This window comes from Aquarana catesbeiana, linkage group LG09 (assembly GCF_042186555.1).
Source record: "Aquarana catesbeiana isolate 2022-GZ linkage group LG09, ASM4218655v1, whole genome shotgun sequence".
Taxonomy (NCBI): domain Eukaryota; kingdom Metazoa; phylum Chordata; class Amphibia; order Anura; family Ranidae; genus Aquarana; species Aquarana catesbeiana.
The window spans coordinates 149,363,587-149,386,615 of record NC_133332.1 but is presented as its reverse complement, the minus strand read 5'-3'; the positions used below and the strand labels follow the sequence as shown (position 1 = coordinate 149,386,615).

At 40.6% G+C, this 23,029-nt stretch overlaps 1 protein-coding gene across 2 annotated transcripts in view; it reads right to left on the bottom strand.

The window, feature by feature from the left end:
* Positions 1-23,029, bottom strand: part of AFF2 (ALF transcription elongation factor 2) — a 976,027-nt gene that overhangs the window by 397,084 nt on the left and 555,914 nt on the right. For both annotated transcript variants that reach the window (XM_073599267.1, XM_073599268.1), the window contains exons 5-7: positions 15,158-15,244; positions 12,746-12,782; positions 4,272-4,323 (exon numbers count right to left, since the gene is read on the bottom strand). In XM_073599267.1, the coding sequence (XP_073455368.1) occupies positions 4,272-4,323; positions 12,746-12,782; positions 15,158-15,244 (176 nt within the window). The remainder of the gene's footprint in view (positions 1-4,271; positions 4,324-12,745; positions 12,783-15,157; positions 15,245-23,029) is intronic.

Below are 23,029 nucleotides of genomic sequence, written 5' to 3'. Positions count from 1 at the left end.
AAAACCCCCTTGGCAGGTGGGACATTAAAAGTGACCGGAAACAATGATTGTATAATATAAAAATGTTTATTACAAAAGTAGTCTAGTCAATAAAAAGACTTCGTCATAAAGGACAAAAGTGTACAATAGCATGAGATTATATAGATTACGATACATATACAGACACATGTAAGCTCTCTGATGAACCCAATGTTTCCGGCTTCATGCCCTTCTTCAGGGATTTTTTAACATACAGAGCCAGGTGTCAAAGAATATCAGTAACCCATACAATGTAGGAACTAAGAAGGTCCCATATACCAAAGAGACTGGATGGATAACAACTGCTCCCATGTGACCCCGATAATTACATGGATATCTTAGCGAAGGTCCAAAAAAGGAAGGCCCCCAGCAAGAAATCAGATCAAATGATCTAGGTGGAAAGCATATAAAGGAATATCGCCCGAGACAAGAAACACATTCTGTATTTGCAAATCCCAAACTTGGCTGGAAAATTCCTATGACTATCCAGCCCAGGAAGTACACCTTTGGTTGCACACTGAGTATGCCGGTAATCAGAGCCGTTGCAGCTCAAACTGAAGAAGGGCATCAAGCCGGAAACATCGGGTTCATCAGAGAGCTTACATGTGTCTGTATATGTATCGTAATCTATATAATCTCAAGCTATTTGTCCTTTATGAAAAAGTCTTTTTATTGACTAGACTTTTTAAATAAACATTTATACAATCATTGTTTCCAGTCACTTTTAAAGTCCCACCTGCCAAAGCGGGTTTTGTGTGTTTATTCACTACACTAAGGCTGCTTTCACAATGAGGCGCTTTACAGGCACTATAGAGCTTTAAATAGCGCCTGCATAGTGCCTGTCAAGAGCCTCTCCTGTCACTCCAGTGTAAAGGCCCAAAGGGCTTTCACACTAGAGCAGTACACTGGTAGGACACAATAAAAAGTCCTGCAAGCTGCATCTTTGAGGCGCTGTAGGAGCTAAATCAATGGGCAGCGCCGCCAAAGTGCCGCCAAAGTGCCGGCAAAGCGCCGCTGCAGTGGCGCTTTTCTGGGCACATTTAACCCTTTTTCGGCCGTTAGCAGGGGTTAAAAGCTCCCCGCTAGCGGTCAAAAAGGGCCGCAAAGACGACGATAAAGCGCTGCTAAAAATAGCGGCGCTTTACCGCTGACACCCCCAACTCCCTAGTCTGAAAGTAGCCTTAGTCTTGTCTTGCTTCCTTCTGGTAAATTCACATCAATATATGCATTTTAAATGTAACTGGGTTCCACATTTAAGTATGTTTTTTTCATTTATTTATCACAATCCAGCCAGTTAAACATGGTCTTAGTAGTGTTTGTTAACATGTAGTTACAGGTTAGTGCAGATCCTAACAAGTAAAACTTCTGAGTGTGCAGAAGTTTATCAATAACAGCTGTGCTGTTTCTCCATTTAATCACATTCCCAGCTTCATCTTCCCATCATCATCTCTGTACAGTTATAATATCATGTACTAATATGTACTGCACTGTACTCTAAGTGCTGTCAAAGTAAACAACATAGAACTAAGTAAGTATAAAAACCCTGGGGAAGATAGAACAAAAGCAAAAAGTAGCAAAAAGAAGTAATGGTCAGGAATTATGCTAGCGGTCTTTAAGTCTGTTTTTAAAACATTTCTGGACTGACCATTAAAGTGTATGTGTATGTGTGTATGTTTTTTGAGTATGGTAGGAAATGGTTAAGATACAATTCTTTTTTTTTTTTATCCTGCTTCCCATTTGAAGATTCCTACCCTATTTCTGTTTCTGTGACAATTCAAAAATTTGAATTTCCTAACACTTTATGTACCAGAGGCAATGACCACTAGAACCAAAAGTAAGTTAAAATCTTCCAATGGTTCTAACTCTTCCACATTGTATTTAACTTTACCTACACTTTAGAGTTAAAGTTTAGTTGCATCATTTTTTCTACGCAACACGAGGTACATAACTTATAACTAATGAAGTATGTCCCATGTCTGGCTCCTGCTGCATAGAGTAGACATCTTCTCTCCACTGCCATCAGGTCCTTCCAACAGCACAGATGTTCTGGTGCTTCTGGGGTATATATCAGCAGTTGCCAGTGTGAAACAGTTGCATCACTCGCCTGCCTCTTTGATTCAGAGAACTCATAGTATTATTTCCCATAATGGAGGCGGTGAATGCGGTCAATTGCCAGTTCATTATTTTAAGGTCCAGGTAGTTGCGCTTTGATCATACCCTGCATGTAAGCAGATAGTTTGGTACATTGTATCGTTTCAGAGATCCCTCTGATTTCAATGTTGTTGCAGCGGGATCGATCCTCAAGATCTGCTAGCTTGTGTCTGTCCCACAGGTTTTCCTCTATGTTGTCATCATGTGCATCAGTGAGATCATTTACTGTGGTGGCAAAGTCTCCCAGCTTTGATTCTATGTGAGTGACCCATCTCCAATGACAGAAATGTTGGTGTTGAATTGTTTCATTAAGGAGAACATATCTGATTGTAAGGAGCTTCTAAGGGACATTAACATGTCCTTAAGAGTTGATACCAGTACAGGCTGATTTGATGTGGACAAGGCAGCAAAGGGAATCTGGCTGCCCTCCATTAATATCAGTGATGAAGTACACAGGACTCATCTCATGCAAGCTGGCTGGGTTGAAATCCATCCTCATTCAAGCTTTTGTTAGACTGCTGGGTAGTGGAGTGCCCGGGGGGAGGTGTGTGCAAAAGCAGCTGGAGCAGAATATTCTATTGTTCCCTCCTAGGCCCGTGAAAGGAAGCTCTGCCTGTGTGCTGAGTGTCTTGTCAGGAAGCTGAGGCCATGGCGCCATCTTGGCTGGGTCCCCCATAAAACAGAAAGGGGGTGATTTTTTTTCAGCCACTGATCCCCCTTGTGCTTCGGCGGCATGCAGCTTGGGGTTCATGTGGTGTTAGCAACTGGTGGGGATAATAGAGGCACCTCAGTGTGTTAATTAGAACCACCAAACCCTGTCCGATCCTCGGAGCAGTGCAGTGAAGCGTCCATGCTTTTAGGCTGGCCGTTCACACCCCTCTTTATATAAGAATAAAAAGTGTTCTGTAAATGGAAAACAGGAATCTATTTCCGCTAATTACAGAACACTTTGCATCCTGGGAAAACATATTACAAATTGTATGAATAGAGGATGGCAGGCAAAATGAAAGGGCAAAAGGTGCAGCTCTAAAGTTATCTCCCACAGAGCCAAAATATTAACATTGTGGCTAGGACCTAGTGGCAGTGGGAAGAAGATTTTTACACAGCAGGCAACTGGACACAGAATACATGTCACACACATTTAGAGCTAAGTTATGTCCCTGGTGCTACATAGCAAAAACATGAACAAAATAACTAATCTTCAGCTTAGTTATTTGACAAACAAGCATCTAAATTTTAAAACAGGCAAAGGATGGATTCTGATATCATACTGAATATCAAATAATTGAATGTTACAAGTAGAGGAGTTGCAGTAAAGTAAGGGCCCTTTCACACTGCTGTGCTACACTTATACATGCGCATTAATGTACATTGCATTAAGGTAGCCCATTCACTTGAACAGGCTGCTTAACACAATAAAAGCAAAAAAGGTGCATATAGTATTTTTGGCATTAGTCTGTCCACACGTCCATTGGCAAGGTGCTTTAGGGAACCATTCAGAATAAACTGATAAAAGAGGACCGACTCTACAAACTCTAGGTTCTTTCTTCACAAAATTATATTTTCCTATACACTAGAGAGCTTTATATCAAACCTGCCTCCAAAAGCTGAAAAGGTCCTGTCTAAGACTAGGCTACCTGCTCCAGACCAGAAAAAAACTTTATACGCCACTCTAAGCCTAGTTTAATTTTGCCACTAAGGGCTTGATTTCCCTAGCTTGGTGGCTAGACTCCCATCTTAAGCTTAGCTCCACCTCTCATAGCTTCCTTATGCAATGAGGATGTCATAGTGATCGATAAGTGGGTTCTCATTAGATAAAGATACATCAATGGGATTGTGGGCTTAACCCCCAGGTAAGGTTCAAGCCCTTCATAATAAAATGAACAGGGGAGACTCATGGTTTTGATTTGCCTAATTCTTTGTGTATCAGTGTACCTGTTGTTTTGTTTTTAAATGTTTGCTAAGCATACACATTTATATTTGTTGAAAAACACTGTGTATTGTTGTAGTTAAGTGAGACATATGAACTTTTAATTTAATTCTAAAACTGATAAAAAAATGGAAATGTAGCTACACAAAAAAAAATATTAATAATAACTTACGATTTCTGTGGAATGGATTTCACTGGAGGTTTGTTTGTAACATCACAACGTTCTAAAAAAGAAAATATGCATATTAAAACATAATTCACCTGATAATGCACAATGCACTCTCTCTATGTATGTCTGTCTCATTTTGTCAATTGCACATAATTTGTCCTTGGAACACTGTACTGCTGATGTCAATGACCAAGAACTATGCCCTTTCATACACCTACATGTGCTACTATAGATGCTTTATTTCTCATTGATCAAAGAAATAAAGATGGTCGTTCAACCGATGCAACCTATACTTGGGGCAAATATATACTTTCAATAAGTAAGTCTGCACAGTTATAGTAAATTTAATTGAATGTAATGGCAATTTTTAAAGTTTTGTATTAATTGTGGAAGGTTTAGACCAAGTGGTTTGTGTCCCTGCTCTAAACATTCACTCTCTGTATTAGCCCTGTTTACCATTAAAAGGCATCTATGGTCAAAATGTAAAATAATACATTAATTTCCACATTGTATTTCAATTGTTTCTAGACTACTCATAATACTCTGATCAACCTTGAAGTTTGCAAAAGTACTTTGTGCAGATTACTTTCTTGAATTCTGTAACAGTCTATTCCTACACCCTATTAGTATATATTGATGTGTTGCAGAATTCACAAAACCTGCCTTCTGAACTACAGAGGGGCAGCATGGTACTATTTGATATGTAGTCTTTAGGAATTGAAAGTAAACAGCAGAGGAGAAGCTGCAAAGCATGCAGAGAATCCAGGAAGGCATTAAAAGAGATAGTCAGCAGATAGACAGCATTCACAACACGAAAGGGGAGTTTTCAAGCAAGTGTATTTGTATTGTCAAATATAACTATTGCTTGTATAAATTGTGCATAGGTCTTTACAATACAATATTATTAATATTATTATTATTATTATTATTATTATTGTTTTTATTATATTTCTAAACAATACTCTACAAGTTTAACCTCTTCATGACCGCACCAAGCCGTTATACTGTGGCAGGGCGGCTGTTCTGCGCCAGATCACGTACTAGGTATATGATCTGGCACTTCCGGGTCTGGGGCACGCAACGCGTGCTGCTGTCAACCTGCTCTTGATGTCATTGGACACAGCAGGAGCCAAGCAGCAGGTCCGGTGGATGCGATGTCTGCCGGGACCTGCCGATCATTCAGAAGAGTGGCGGCCTTGTATGTAAACAAGGCAGACAGTCATTCTGTGACAAGGGAAGGCAGTGATCTCGTGTTTCTGCTAAGCAGAAACATGGATATCTGTTTTTCCACAATACAACCACTACCCACACAGTTAGAAACCACTCCCGGGGAACACAGTTAACAAATTGATTGCCCCTGATGTTAACCCCTTCCCTGCCATTGACATTAGTACAGTGACAGTGCATGTTTTTGGCACTGATCACTGTATTAATTTCACTGGTTCCCCAAAAGTGTCAAAAGTGTCAGTTAGGTGTTCCATTTGTCCGCGGCAATATTGCAGTCTCAATTTAAGTCGCTGATCACTGCCATTACCAGTAAAAAAAAAAAAAAAATATCTCACAATTTACAGATGATATAACTTTTGCGCAAACCAATCAATATATGCCTGTTGGGATTTTTTTACTTACCAAAAATATGTAGCAGAATATATATTGGCCTAAATTGATGAAGAAATTCAATTTTTTTTACATTTTGTTATTGGATATGTTTTATAGCAGAAAGTAAAAAATCTTTTTTTTTTTTTTTTCAAAAGTGTCGGTCTTTTTTTGTTAATAGCGCAAAAAATGTAAACTGCAGAGGTGATAAAATACTAGCAAAAGAAAGCTCTATTTGTGGGAAAAAAACATCACATTTTATTTGAGTACAGCTACGCACATCTGCGCAATTATTAGTTAAAGTAATGCAAAAAATGGCCTGGTCATGAAGGGGGTAAACCTTCCAGAGCTAAAGTGGTTAAAAGGAACATTTTATCATTAATGAGGTAGGTATGGTATACATCACAGATTCATTCACTAGTGTAAAGAGTGTGTTAATGTTGAATAATTTGTGATTTGTGGACCATAAGCATGGAATCTGTGATGTGCACCATAACTAAATCATTAATGAGGGAAATGGTCCATTTAAACTTGTAGAATAATGTATAGTAATAAAAGTAATGTTGTATTTTTTTTAAACCTGGTTGACTTGCATGTTCTATGGTGTTGTATTGTCCTATGCATAAATATTGAAATGCTTTGAAATCTGAGGATGATAGCACTTTGAACACAGTAGATGAACTATAATTCTTCTTATCCTTTTTTTATTGTTTTATTGCTATAGCAATGCTGGTTAAAAAATAAAAATAAAGTGTATGCTGTGCCATTAGAGTTACTTTAATCCTGAGACAAAAAGTAAGGGGAAGAAAAGGAAAGAGTACCCGCGCTATGGAATATGTACTATAGAGATTAGAAAATATTTGTTGGAACTGCTGCCTCTACCAATTACTTCCACTAGGTGGAGTATAATGTTGAAAAAGGAAAAAAGAGTAGATATGGAGCCATTCCAGACCTGATGGATTCAGGTGTATGCTGCTCCCTTGAATGGGAGAAAGATATTTAAGGTGGGAAAGAGAAATGATGTAGATAGTTCCTATTGAGTGGGTGTCTTCTAACCAAAAGCAAATGCACAGTAAAGCTGTGCACATTAATGTGAAACCAAATATAAACTCCTGAGTGTGAATGAGTGTCAGGCTGTATACCTGACCCAATATAAAAGTGCAATGTGTAAGACAACCCAACTTGTTTTGTATGTAACATAAATAAATAAATATAAAATAAATAAAAATAAAGTGCAATAATTCCTAATCGTTACTATGCATGTCCAATAACCATATAAACGATATATACAAAGTAGAATCAATAGTGCAAAAACAAAGTGCTGGTGTGAGTAAACAGGTGGATATCTGACTGATATATACAATTGAGTTCTAAGGTGCTATTTTGCCGGTGAAAGGATCCGTTTGGACTCTGGTGGGCTTCTCAATGAATAAACACTCGGTGCATGCCTTATTCGTGCTCCTATAGTGACTGCACTCACCAGATCCTTCACCCCCTCTTGGGGTCTTACACATCCACAGTATATGCCACTGTGTAGCAATGCAGGATAACTCCGTCCTTAATGTAAACTATGAGGAGAATCCACTCTGCCCTACGCGTTTTGTCACTCTGATGTCATCTGGAGTGCCAGATGACGTCAGAGTGACGAAACGTATAGGGCGGAGTCAGCATACGTCCTTGCATCACTTCCTGCTACCGAGGCTTGTGTCAGCAATATATGCTTTTTTTATCCTTACCGAATGTGAGTACCTTTTTAAGCGTTTGCACTAATAAACAAGTTTTTATACAGTATTACGCTATGTGGGCTCCCTCTTTCTCTTTTCATAATGGAATCTCCTCATAGTCTACATTAAGGACAGAGTTATCCTGCATTGCTACACAGTGGCATATACTGTGGATGTGTGAGACCCCAAGAGGGGGTGAAGGATCTGGTGAGTGCAGTCACTATAGGAGCACAAATAAGGCACGCACCGAGTGTTTATTCATTGAGAAGCCCACCAGAGTCCAAACGGATCCTTTCACCGGCACAATAGCACCTTAGAACTCAATAATATATATCAGTCAGATATCCGCCTGTTTACTCACACCAGCACTTTGTTTTTGCACTATTGATTCTATTTTGTATATATCGTTTATATGGTTATTGCACATGCATAGTAACGATTAGGAATTATTGCACTTTATTTTATTTATTTTATATTTATTTATTTATGTTACATACAAAACAAGTTGGGTTGTCTTACACATTGCACTTTTATATTGGGTCAGGTATACAGCCTGACACTCATTCACACTCAGGAGTTTATATTTGGTTTCACATTAATGTGCACAGCTTTACTGTGCATTTGCTTTTGGTTAGAAGACACCCACTCAATAGGAACTATCTACATCATTTCTCTTCCCCACCTTAAATATCTTCCTCCCATTCAAGGGAGCAGCATACACCTGAATCCATCAGGTCTGGAACGGCGCCATATCTACTCTTTTTTCCTTTTTCAAAAAGTAAGGGGAAATCTTGATATTTTAAAGTAGTCAAAAGAGCTAGAGATGAGGGGAAATTTTCCAATGGAAATACAAATTCTAGTGACAAATGTCTAAGATGGGATTTCCTCTCACTTTGGGCAGACTTTCTCTCACTTCCTGTTGCATCTCCAATACAAGACAAGAGAAATTCCCCCTAACAGGATGCAGATAGCAAAAAATAACCTGCTTTTCCTCTGACATTTTTTTTATATAATCTCTTTTTTATTTTACATTTTAAGCCATACAAAACAATGGAAATAAAAAGGATAAGGAAAAAGGAAAGGCAGAATTCACCTCAAGAACAAACCTTGTTATAAGTAGTGCAATAAGTCAGTACACATAACCATGATGAGCCTAAACCTGTCCTAGATTTTCGATCTAAGTGGACATTCCCCATAAACTTTGAGGGAAGGGGAATGGGCTTGCATAATAAATCAATGAAAAAACCTCACAGTATCTTAGGCGCTCAAAAAATGAAGCAGGAACATATAAAACATAAAAAATATACAAGTACCCCTAAGGATCTATGAATCAGCAGACACAAACACACCTGGTTCATTGGCTGATGGGGTAGGACTAAACTAGAAATACCAATTTTAGTTCTATATCTGGTTCTGAACCTGATTCAGGTTCTGGTTTGCTTGGACAAGTTGCCGGAATGTAGCGTCCGCCAAGGTTAGCAAAGCAATATCTAGACTAGAGGAAACTAGGGCCTGTCCAGAGGTATGACTCCGCCATGAGGCTCAGATTGAGTTGAAGCGCTCATGAGTTCCCTTGCAAGTGGCCACCCATTCCTCTGCTTCCATTATCTCCATCAACTTCCCAAGCCAGTCCTGCTCGCTTGGAACTTGTGGGCTCTTCCAATAAAGTGGTATAAGGCACTTTGTGGCATTGAGAAGGTGAGGAAGAGCACTGCGTTTATAGTGAGAGAAGAGGATGGGGGGATATGAAGCAAAAAGTGCTTCAGGGAAAAAGGTACGTAAATACCAAGACTATCCAATCTGCGCCTGCGGACAGCAGACCAAAAGGGTGACAGTCCCACCAAATGTGGACGAGTGTTCCCTTCTGCCCGAACCCCCTCCAGCACAAGTCAGAGACTGATGGGTAAATTTTAGCGACTGATGTGGGCACATGGTACCACCATGACAGCAGCTTATAGTTATTTTCTTGCGTTTTAGAATCCATTGAGCTAGAATGTGTGAGGCGGTACAAGTGGTGCAATTGCTCCTCAGTGAACTCACACTGGAGATCCTGCTCCCATTCCCTAATGAATAATAGTTTAGGGTTAGGGATAGCCGAATCAAGTAATTTATAAAGAGCTGAGATCATATGCGGTAGGGGATCTTCGGCAAACCATAAGTGTTCAAACTCTGTAAGGGTAGACCTAATTGGGTATATGTAGCAATGTGAGGAGACAAAATCAGTGAGTTGATGATACCTCCAAAAGTCAGAAGGGAAACTACCATACCGCTCCCTGAGGATGGCCAGCGAGGTTAGGTTGTGACCCTCAATAAAGCGGCACAGGCCAACATCTCCAACAGTTATCCAGGGTCCAAAGAAGAACAACTGCTTCTCAGGAGGGAACCACACAAAGCCACCGACAGGCACTAGTGGTGATTTGGGGGGGGGGCAAAGCTAAGGACCTATTTAGTCTGCCCCAGACTTTGAGGACATGTGTAGTCAGTGGGGTTCATTTGACATTTTGCTCAGTTCTCATGTTACCTCCATGCCCTCAATACTTTTAAGGTAACTGAACTAGAACCACTATTCAGGTTAGGAGTTCTGACTTTCTTCCTGCAGACAGTATCTCACAAAAGTGAGTACACCCCTCAAATTTTTGTAAATATTTTATTATATCTTTTCATGTGACAACACTGAAGAAATGACACTTTGCTACAATGTAAAGTCGTGAGTGTACAACTTGTAAAACAGTGTAAATCTGCTGTCCCCTCAAAATAACTCAACACACAGCCATAAATGTCTAAACCGCTGGCAACAAAAGTAAATACATCCCTAAGTAAAAATCTCCAAAATTGGCCCAATTCGCCATTTTCTCTCCCCAATGTCATGTGACTCATTAGTGTTACAAGGTCTCAGGTGTGAATGGGGAGCAGATGTGTTAAATTTGGTGTTATCACTCTCACTCTCTCATACTGGTCACTGGAAGTTCAACATGACACCTCATGGCAAAGAACTCTCTGAGGATCTGAAAAAAAAATAATTGTAGCTCTACATAAAGATGGCATAGGCTATAAGAACATTGCCAAGGCCCTGAAAATGAGCTGCAACATGGCCAAGACCATACAGCGGTTTAACAGGACAGGTTCCACTCAGAACAAGCCCCGCATGATCAACCAAAGAAGTCAAATCCAGAGGTTGTCTTTGGGAAATAGATGTATGAGTGTTGCCAGGATTGCTGCAGAGGTTGAAGGGGTGGGGGGTCAGCCTGTCAGTGCTCAGACCATGAGCTGTGCACTGCATCAAATTGGTCTGCATGGCTGTTGTCCCAGAAGGAAGCCTCTTCTAAAGATGATGCACAAGAAAGCCCACAAACAGTCTGCTGAAGACAAGCAGACTAAGGACATGGATTACTGGAACCATGTCCTGTGGTCTGATGAGACCAAGAAAAATGTATTTGGTTCAGATGGTGTCAAGCGTGTGTGGCAGCAACCAGGGGAGGAGTACAACGACAAGTGTGTCTTGCCTACAGTCAAGCATGGTGGTGGGAGTGTCATGGTCTGGGGCTGCATGAGTGCTGCTGGCACTGGGGAGCTACAGTTCATTGAGGGAACCATGAATGCCAACATATACTGTGACATACTGAAGTGGAGCATGATCCCCTCCCTTCAGAGACTGGGCCGCAGGGCAGTATTCCAACATGATAACGACCCCAAACACACCTCCAAGACCACCACTGCCTTGCTAAAGAAGCTGAGGGTAAAGCTGATGGACTGGCCAAGCATGTTCCCAGACCTAAACCCTTTTTAGCATCTGTGGGGCATGCTCAAACAGAAGGTGGAGGAGCGCAAGGTCTCTAACATCCACCAGCTCTGTGATGTCGTCATAGAGGAGCGGAAGAGGACTCCAGTGGCAAATTGTGAAGCTCTGGTGAACTTCATGCCCAGTGCTGGAAAATAATGGTGGATACACAAAATATTGACACGGGCCCAATTTGGACATTTTTACTTATGGGTGTACTAACTTTTGTTGCCAGTGGTTTAGACATTAATGGCTGTGTGTTGAGTTATTTTGAGGGGACAGCAAATTTACACTGTTATACAAGCTGTACACTCATTACTTTACATTGTCGCAAAGTGTTATTTCTTCGGTGTTGTTACATGAAAAGATATAATAAAATATTTACAAAAATGTGAGGAGTGTATTCACTTTTCACTGTATGTGTTCCAAACCAGTAAATGCAGCCTATGTGTTTTTCATAAGAAGGGCTTTCTTTAAAAAGAACCAGTCATAATTGGACATATGCAATAATATGACATATGCAATGATCAAAATCTGACAGACACTTACTCAGCTCTTGAGTTTGATAGAAGAAACAAACATAAAATATCTTTGCATCTCAACTATTTATTTACAAAAGAAAAAACTAGTTAACCAAGGAATTGATTTCACCCCAAAAGAAGGCTACTATTATTATAATGCCCCGTACACACGGTCGGATTTTCCGATGGAAAATGTCCGATCGGAGCGTGTTGTCGGAAATTCCGACCGTGTGTGGGCTCCATCGGACATTTTCCATCGGATTTTCCGACACACAAAGTTGGAGAGCAGGAGATAAAATTTCCGACAACAAAATCCGTTGTCGGAAATTCCGATCGTGTGTACACAAATCCGACGGACAAAGTGCCACGCATGCTCAGAATAAATAAAGAGCAAGACAAGTTTGAGCCAACATCCGTCGGAAAAAATCCTAGGATTTTGTTGTCGGAATGTCGGAACAAAGTCCGACTGTGTGTACGCCCTATAAGAATTAAACAACACAATTAGTTGGGGACCATTAGCAAAACAGCTTCAAAAATTAAAAAGCTAAAAGTACTGCATATACACTGTATTACAAAAGGAAAATCAGAGCTGTGTGTCTATAAAATACTATAAAGCAGTGATTTTGAAAAAAGTAAAGGTTAGGTATTATAAAGCTTTTGACACTGCCACTGCAAAAAAAGAAAAGAAATGAAAAACATAGCATGAAAAGCAGTATGAAACAAAGACAATTCTGTTTAACACATGGCAAATGTTTAATGCTGTTCTCTACTTATAGTACTAATACAACAAACATCTTGCCCCACAAATTGCATTGTAATCCAGTACAATATGATTACACAGGTGAGCAAAAGACATACTTTGAATGCTGTATCCTGAGGTCAGATGTTGAGAGTCCTGTAAAAAAAAACATAAATAAATCAAACCACTAATCCGCATATCATTTGGATATAAAGATTTAGGTCACATAGCCAAAGGCTTGAGTATATATCTCAATCACATTTTAACCTTATCTAAAATTCAGAGGAATTGAGCAGAGATTAAATGATAGAGAGAAATAACCAACACATCGAACACATCGAAGGTTATTACTATTTACTGTGTCAAACATAAATTATTCCCTCTCTGCCTTATAGAACCATAACTATCTCAATTGCATTGGCAACTTAATAAACTGATGATTTTCCATTAGGGCTTCAGCATGCTCTATTTACGCAATATTTTGCATTAACAGAACAATAATTAATTCTGTATACATAACCTTAATATAACTATGAGTTTTAGAACAATACTAGTTATCAAACTACAAAATAACAAAAAAAAAGTTTATTCCATTTTCTTAGGTTGGAATGTAGGGGAAAGAGTTGAAAGCTTTGTCAACTTTATATTGTCTTCCATGTCCTCTTGAGGAGAATTCCCTTCACTTACTGCTCTAGCATTCATCACCTGTAAATGAAGTGTGCAATGACCTCCCTGATGGTGATATAGACAGCATTAAATGTCTGACAGAGGTGGTAATCCTTCCCTGCTCCAGAAAATGTTTTATTGCTGTCTGTGTTCCAATTAAAGAGATTTCCTCTTTCTTCCTGAGGATGCACAGGTGTGTGAAATGCATTGAGGCTGTGCCACTGTTGTCACTTCCGGGTCTGTGGAATGAACGCCAGCTTGAGAACAGTGAGCGGTGGGGCAGTGGTACTGATTGAGGGCTGCTGGTGTTGGTGCCTCTGAGGCACCCTGCAAATGTGAGTGAGTGTATACATTTTTATATTTTTTTTATATTTGATTCCCCATTCATTAAACATACTATTCCATGAGAATAGTATGTTTTTGGGCTTGTGGTTTGTGCTATTAACAAGAGAGGATCTGTTGTGGAGTACATGGTGGTACTGGATACATCCCATCCCTTTGGTCATCTGGTTGTGTCTGCTGAGCTTGTGAGGCCTCTAGGGGCTACCTATGGTTGGTGAGTGAGCAGTTTTACCATATGTGGTGGAGCACTTCGTCAGATTTAAAGAAGAATCACTCATCGTTATTATTTAAAGGTACAGTGGTCGGGAAGATTTTTGTTTGACTCATGGACATTTTTTTATGTTTTGATTAACGATTATATTTGTGGGCGATTGGTTTTAATACAGTTTTGTGCTCCTAGCACTATTGGAATGCAGTTTACTTCATTTTCACATGTTTAGTGTCACTTACACTTAAAGTGGCAGCTGCACTGGGCTATATGAGATGTGGGATGGCGCCAACTATCACATATAGTTTTTTTCTGTAGCATAAACATGTATAGTTTGCCTTATGGACTACACAAACGTTTTCCAACAACTTTCAGTCTTACTTTCTCTATTTATGCAGCAGTTGTGTATGATGCAGAATATACCATTCAACAACCATTTACCCCATGTCCAAGTGGTCTATTTCTATACCACAGTGATAAGACATACTAGGATCAATTGGGCAAAAAAAAAAAAAAAAATCACAGGATCACAGGGCAAAAAAATCTCAAAATATTCTATATTTAAAGAATGAGTTCAATTTCAGAGAAAGTGCACTTATCATGATTGCCACTTTAGGCTGACCTAACAAATCCCCTCCCCACAGAGATGCATACTTACCTCAATCTGTTGACTGCAGCCTATGGGGATTGTTTGCCTCTAACACTGCAAGTCCTCTGCTCCTGGATGTGCCTGTGCAGTAGAACCCCAAATAAGTCTCTGGCACCCATTTCCCCACATTCCCTGGCCAGAGAAAAAGGTAGACAGGCCCCATAATTTACTATAAGGCTCTACTGTGCAGGTGCAGCCAGGAGACAGAAGACTTTTCAGCACAGTATGTAATTGTGTACCACAAATTGTGTTAAGAATGCATCTCTGGAGGTGGGGCAAGGGGGATAAGGGGCAATCAGAATAAAGAGAAAAACAGGGGCAAAAGGGGCAAGCAGTATAACTGCACTTATCCTTTAAGGCTTTGTGAAGATTTTTTTAGTGCTTTGTTAATGTGCACTGTAGAATTTCAGGGATCTGTGTCTGCCCTCATTCTTTCTTTCAAAACTTTTGTGATGGCTCCCCTACCGGGAAGAAGGATGGTCAATGATTTTGCAGAATGAAATTATTTACCATAATGAACATCCAAGCTTCATGGGTACTCACAGAAGATGGTATTCCTAGCAAATGGTCTTTCTTTCTCATTTGTATTGTATCCTACTAAACCAAAAATACTGCTTTTAAATAATAATATATCTTTATTTTCTGAATAAAAAAATATTAACTTACTTTGCTGGAAATTGGAAACTTGGACTGCTCAGTTTTACAGGGGGTGTGGATTGCTGTCAGAGGTGGCGGCCATGAATGTGTCATTTCCTGTTTGGTAAGAAAATAGACATTAAATGCAATACATGAGATTTATCATAACATCTTAAATTCATTACCAACACAAAACAACTGTGTTGGATTTTACTCAGTTAGTATAAGTATCTAGTAGACATGCACACTATGCTACTAAAACCTATGCTTGTCACTGCAAAAAAAAATAAAAAAATATCCCAGCACCTACCTCCAATTTCTGAATTATTACATGCAGATCTGAATATTATTTTACTTACTAAGAAAGGTGTTAAAGTGTATCTAAACCCAAAAACAAAACAATTGAGATATTACACTTTACCAGATCTTAGATATGGCAGCTATATTTGTTTTTGTTATTTTCATCTGATGCTCCAGGTAGTAATACAAATCTGCCCTAGGGTGGAAACATTCACTCACCATACCATATCTATGGAGAAATATAATTCAATTTTTGCAGCCAAATTTAAATTTGTTACTTGTTCCTCTTAACGTAGCATAACTTTATTAAAAAAGTATTTAAACATTGAAGCACACTTTTTTAGATTCTCTTTTTTGGAAGCTTCAGCATTTAAAAAATCCTATGTAGGTCTTTTTGTCTATGGGGCACCTAGGGATCTGTGTTTGCCACAGGTAACTCTATCTGTACTGTGTTGGCAGATCTCCATTATCAGTTGTAGACTAGATTTGAGTACTTTCTATCATAACAAAGGGATGAAGATTTAGAAGCATGCCCTCTTCATTGTATGTTAAAGAAAAACTGAAGGCAATTTTGTTTTATTCTTTCAAAGAGTGGTGAGGAATGAATGCCTCTCAGGTTTTTATCGCTGTCCAATAGGGATTCACATTCTTTAAATTGCCTGGTGACTGTTATTACTAAAAGTGAAAGAGAAAAAAAATCACATTTTTCATCCATTTGCCAAATTTGAGTGGTCACCGGAACAGGAAAAGAGGGATGACTACCAGATATTTTTTCCTTTTCAACCAGGATGCCCAAAACATGTGTACAAGCCAACAAGTAGATCAAGAATGCTTTTTGTTAAGCCACAGGTTGTCATTGTTTTTTTATTGTACAATGTTACAACTTTGGACACTGTACAGGCCAGCTGCCAGCATCCTAACAACCACTGATTTCATTGGTTGATAAGAAGAATGCCGGGCCCCTACACAGTATCCTTGTTTGACCCCCTCTGCCCCTCTATGTCAGTGCTGGGGTCACATTAGCTGGGGAGAAAAACTGAGAAGGAAGAAATGCTGGAATACTGGTCAGAACCAGTGTGCAAAAGTCTATTTGCTTTGAAAGAATAAATCAGCTTAAATGTTGACTGTTCTATGTGCTTGGATGCTGCTGCAATAGGTAAAACTATTAGTTTATTTTTTTACATTTTAAAAGGGGGTGCCTTGAAATTATCCACAATTTTACAGGGTGCATTGACTGGAAGAAAGTTGAGAAAAACTGCTCTAGAGCCTTGATGCCCAACTTACAAACCCTTTGGCACTTTTTGTGTAGCCATCAGTGTCATTTATTTATTTTACTCTGTTACTTTTGCTTATTCTGCTCATCCCTCTTCTCAAGTTATGCTTTTATAATGGACCTTCTGGAGAAGAATTTAAATTGTAGCATGAATCATTTTTAAGGTGGCTGCATGGAAACCAAATAAGGATGCATTGATTTGTAAAGAGGCGGTAGGAGCAGTGATCTCTATAAGACTTATGTGAGGCATGGTCAGTCTATGGAACTGGTAATGATTAATGGTCATGATTTCATGGTCATGATTAAAGTATTCCTAATACAGGCAGCCCCCAGTTTAAAAACAAGATAGGATCTGTAGGTTTGTTCTTAAGGTGAGTCTGTTTGTAAGTTGGAACAGGTACATTTTTTAAGTGTAGCTCTAGCCAAAAAAACATTTTTTAAGCTTTTTGGATAATGTAGGGAAGGGTCAACACCCCTGCAACATTTGTTTTGTCTGTGCCCCTGTTCAGAAGATTTCATCTCACTTTCTGTCCCAGTGACAATTGGATTTTGAACATTTTGGGTTGTGGAAACAAGCCTTGGTGATAAAGCATCAGTAGAGGTACCTTTTTCTTATAATAACACTTACAGGAGTGAATTTTCCTTCCTAGGGCTAGATTTCCTCTCACTTCCTGTTGTCTCCCTCCGTTTGTAAGTAGGAGTCATTTGTAAGTCGGATGTTTGTAACTAGGGGACCGCCTGAACTCCACCATTAAAATGGAGAGAGATCTTCAAAGAAACCACAGCACAGGGGATATCTCTGCAATTTTCTTTACTGTTACTATAAAGACACATTAAGATATCTCCAGACCTAAACAAGTGGTGACATGCAAAAGCATACAGAGAAGATCAGAAGTCAGAAGTTTAATGCGAGACTGGGCTTTTGTCAGAACAATGACCTAAACTTGTTTCCATATGGGGGAAGAACTAACATCAACTGAGATCTAATATAGAATCACTGGAATTAGGAAAGTGAGCTGTCCTTGTCCATTACTATTCTGCTTAATAGTTTAAGAATCTATTAGTGAATTTTAAATTGAATCTAAATTCTGAGAAGAAAAAAAAATATGGTACTTCCAGAAATACAAAACCTTCCTTCATTTTTATTGTCATGTGTGTCATTTTTTATGCAATATATAAAAATAGTCTGTCTGTAAATTACTGGAAAACAGTAGCTAATATAAAATGTCTAACGTGACCTTGGAAAAAAAATATAAGAACTAATAGACTAAAGATCAGTGGAGTCACTTGGTTGCAGCAAACTGGCATGTCTTAAAGTGGTTTGCGAGTCTTTAGTAAAATCTTTCATTCGAGTCCTTCCTTCCTTCTTTCCTTCCTACCTTCAATAAAACATATTTAGCCAGGATGATATAAAATAATGCATACAAATTTTCATTTTCATATCTTTGCCTGGCTAGTCTTAAAGCAGAATTCCAGGTCAGGATTATTTTTGCACAGTTACATTTTTACCAATAAATGCAAGGTGTTCTCTAAATGGCACCCATGCCAAGCAAGCCACCTCGCTGTGTTCACTATGCTGCAGGGGAGCACAGAAGATAACAAGGATCACTATAATAGTGGTGGCTATGACAGTGATTCCCTGCTTCCACAGGAATCAGCCAGGTATGAAACATGCATACATACATTGGTCCAAACTGGAGCAATGTAACTACAAAAAAACTGATACCTGGAATTCAGCTTTAATTACTTTCCTGAAAAGCCTGTTTACAGAGATCAATAGCTTTAGCTGAAATTCACACAACTGAATAAGTCAGAGAAGTGACTCTTTAACCACTTGCCGACCGCCGCACGACGATGTACGTCGACAGAGCGGCACGGGCAGGCAAAAGGACTTACAGGTACGTCCTTGCCTGCCCGCGGGTGGGGGGTCCGATCGGACCCCCCCCGATGCCTGCGGCGGTCGGCAAATCTCCCCCGGCGATCGGTGGTGAGGGGGAGGCCATCCATTCGTGGCCCCCCCCCTCGCGATCGCTCCCAGCCAATGGGATCATTTCCCTGCCTCTGTATTGTACACAGAGGCAGAGGAAATGATGTCATCTCTCCTCGGCTCGGTAATTTCCGTTCCGGCCCGAGGAGAGAAGACAGGTATGTGAGTGCACCAAACACACACACACAGTAGAACATGCCAGGCACACAAAACACCCCGATCCCCCCCCCGATCGCCCCCCGATCCCCCCCAATCACCCCCCCCTGTCACAAACTGACACCAAGCAGGTTTTTTTTTTTTTTTTCTGATTACTGTATTGGTGTCAGTTTGTGACAGTTACAGTGTTAGGGCAGTGAGTGTTAGGCCCCCTTTAGGTCTAGGATACCCCCCTAACCCCCCCTAATAAAGTTTTAACCCCTTGATCACCCCCCGTCACCAGTGTCACTAAGCGATCATTTTTCTGATCGCTGTATTAGTGTCGCCGGTGACGATAGTTAGGGACGTAAATATTTAGGTTCACCGTCAGCGTTTTATAGCGACATGGACCCCCATATACTATCTAATAAATGTTTTAACCCCTTGATTGCCCCCTAGTTAACCCTTTCACCACTGATCACCGTATAACCGTTACGGGTGACGCTGGTTAGTTCGTTTATTTTTTATAGTGTCAGGGCACCCGCTGTTTATTACCGAATAAAGGTTTAGCCCCCTGATCGCCCGGCGGTGATATGCGTCGCCCCAGGCAGCATCAGATTAGCGCCAGTACTGCTAACACCCACGGACGCAGCATACGCCTCCCTTAGTGGTATAGTATCTGATCGCATCAATATCTGATCCGTTCAGATCTATACTAGCGTCCCCAGCAGTTTAGGGTTCCCAAAAACGCAGTGTTAGCGGGATCAGCCCAGATACCTGCTAGCACCAGCGTTTTGCCCCTCCGCCCGGCCCAGCCCAGCCCACCCAAGTGCAGTATCGATCGATCACTGTCACTTACAAAACACTAAACGCATAACTGCAGTGTTCGCAGAGTCAGGCCTGATCCCTGCGATCGCTAACAGTTTTTTTGGTAGCGTTTTGGTGAACTGGCAAGCACCAGCCCCAGGCGTCAGGTTAGCGCCGGTCGCGCTAACACCCACGCACGCACCGTATCCTCCCTTAGTCGTATAGTATCTGATTGGATCAATATCTGATCCGTTCAGATCTATACTAGCGTCCCCAGCAGTTTAGGGTTCCCAAAAACGCAGTGTTAGCGGGATCAGCCCAGATACCTGCTAGCACCAGCGTTTTGCCCCTCCGCCCGGCCCAGCCCAGCCCACCCAAATGCAGTATCGATCGATCACTGTCACTTACAAAACACTAAACGCATAACTGCAGCGTTCGCAGAGTCAGGCCTGATCCCTGCGATCGCTAACAGTTTTTTTGGTAGCGTTTTGGTGAACTGGCAAGCACCAGCCCCAGGCAGCGTCAGGTTAGCGCCGGTCGCGCTAACACCCACGCACGCACCGTACACCTCCCTTAGTGGTATAGTATCTGAACTGATCAATATCTGATCCGATCAGATCTATACTGGCGTCCCCAGCAGTTTAGGGTTCCCAAAAACGCAGTGTTAGCGGGATCAGCCCAGATACCTGCTAGCACCTGCGTTTTGCCCCTCCGCCCGGACCAGCCCAGCCCACCCAAGTGCAGTATCGATCGATCACTGTCACTTACAAAACACTAAACGCATAACTGCAGCGTTCGCAGAGTCAGGCCTGATCCCTGCGATCGCTAACAGTTTTTTTGGTAGCGTTTTGGTGAACTGGCAAGCACCAGCGGCCTAGTACACCCCGGTCGTAGTCAAACCAGCACTGCAGTAACACTTGGTGACGTGGCAAGTCCCATAAGTGCAGTTCAAGCTGGTGAGGTGGCAAGCACAAGTAGTGTCCCGCTGCCACCAAAAAGACAAACACAGGCCCGTCGTGCCCATAATGCCCTTCCTGCTGCATTCGCCAATCCTAATTGGGAACCCACCACTTCTGCAGCGCCCGTACTTCCCCCATTCACATCCCCAACCAAATGCAGTCGGCTGCATGAGAGGCATTTTCTTTATGTCCTCCCGAGTACCCCTACCCAACGAACCCCCCCAAAAAAGATGTTGTGTCTGCAGCAAACGCTGATATAGGCGTGACACCCGCTATTATTGTCTCTCCTGTCCTGTCAATCCTGGTCTTTGCATTGGTGAATGTTTTGAACGCTACCATTCACTAGTTGAGTATTAGCGTAGGGTACAGCATTGCACAGACTAGGCGCACTTTCACAGGGTCTCCCAAGATGCCATCGCATTTTGAGAGACCCGAACCTGGAACCGGTTACAGTTATAAAAGTTACAGTTACAAAAAAAGTGTAAAAAAAAAAAAAAAAACACAAACAAAAATATAAAATAAAAAATAATAGTTGTCGTTTTATTGTTCTCTCTCTCTCTCTATTCTCTCTATTGTTCTGCTCTTTTTTACTGTATTCTATTCTGCAATGTTTTATTGTTATTATGTTTTATCACGTTTGCTTTTCAGGTATGCAATTTTTTATACTTTACCGTTTACTGTGCTTTATTGTTAACCATTTTTTTGTCTTCAGGTACACCATTCACGACTTTGAGTGGTTATACCAGAATGATGCTTGCAGGTTTAGGTATCATCTTGGTATCATTCTTTTCAGCCAGCGGTCGGCTTTCATGTAAAAGCAATCCTAGCGGCTAATTAGCCTCTAGACTGCTTTTACAAGCAGTGGGAGAGAATGACCCCCCCACCATCTTCCGTGTTTTTCTCTGGCTCTCCTGTCTCAACAGGGAACCTGAGAATGCAGCCGGTGATTCAGCCAGCTGACCATAGAGCTGATCAGAGACCAGAGTGGCTCCAAACATCTCTATGGCCTAAGAAACCGGAAGCTACGAGCATTTTATGACTTAGATTTCGCCGGATGTAAATAGCGCCATTGGGAAATTGGGGAAGCATTTTATCACACCGATCTTGGTGTGGTCAGATGCTTTGAGGGCAGAGGAGAAATCTAGGGTCTAATAGACCCCAATTTTTTCAAAAAAGAGTACCTGTCACTACCTATTGCTATCATAGGGGATATTTACATTCCCTGAGATAACAATAAAAATGATTAAAAAAAAAAAAAAATGAAAGGAACAGTTTTAAAATAAGATAAAAAAGCAAAAAAAAATAAAGAAAAAAAAAAAAAGCACCCCTGTCCCCCCTGCTCTCGCGCTAAGGCGAACGCAAGCGTCGGTCTGGCGTCAAATGTAAACAGCAATTGCACCATGCATGTGAGGTATCACCGCGACGGTCAGATCGAGGGCAGTAATTTTAGCAGTAGACCTCCTCTGTAAATCTAAAGTGGTAACCTGTAAAGGCTTTTAAAGGCTTTTAAAAATGTATTTATTTTGTTGCCACTGCACGTTTGTGCGCAATTGTAAAGCATGTCATGTTTGGTATCCATGTACTCGGCCTAAGATCATCTTTTTTATTTCATCAAACATTTGGGCAATATAGTGTGTTTTAGTGCATTAAAATGTAAAAAAGTGTGTTTTTTCCCCAAAAAATGCGTTTGAAAAATCGCTGCGCAAATACTGTGTGAAAAAAAAAATGAAACACCCACCATTTTAATCTGTAGGGCATTTGCTTTAAAAAAATATATAATGTTTGGGGGTTCAAAGTAATTTTCTTGCAAAAAAAAATAATTTTTTCATGTAATCAAAAAGTGTCAGAAAGGGCTTTGTCTTCAAGTGGTTAGAAGAGTGAGTGATGTGTGACATAAGCTTCTAAATGTTGTGCATAAAATGCCAGGACAGTTCAAACCCCCCCCAAATGACCCCATTTTGGAAAGTAGACACCCCAAGCTATTTGCTGAGAGGCATGTCGAGTCCATGGAATATTTTATATTGTGACACAAGTTGCGGGAAAGAGACAAATTTTTTTTTTTTTTTTTTTGCACAAAGTTGTCACTAAATGATATATTGCTCAAACATGCCATGGGAATATGTGAAATTACACCCCAAAATACATTCTGCTGCTTCTCCTGAGTACGGGGATACCACATGTGTGAGACTTTTTGGGAGCCTAGCCGCATACGGGACCCCGAAAACCAAGCACCGCCTTCAGGCTTTCTAAGGGCGTAAATTTTTGATTTCACTCTTCACTGCCTATCACAGTCTCGGAGGCCATGGAATGCCCAGGTGGCACAAACCCCCCCAAATTACCCCATTTTGGAAAGTAGACACCCAAAGCTATTTGCTGAGCGGTATAGTGAGTATTTTGCAGACCTCACTTTTTGTCATAAAGTTTTGAAAATTAAAAAAAGA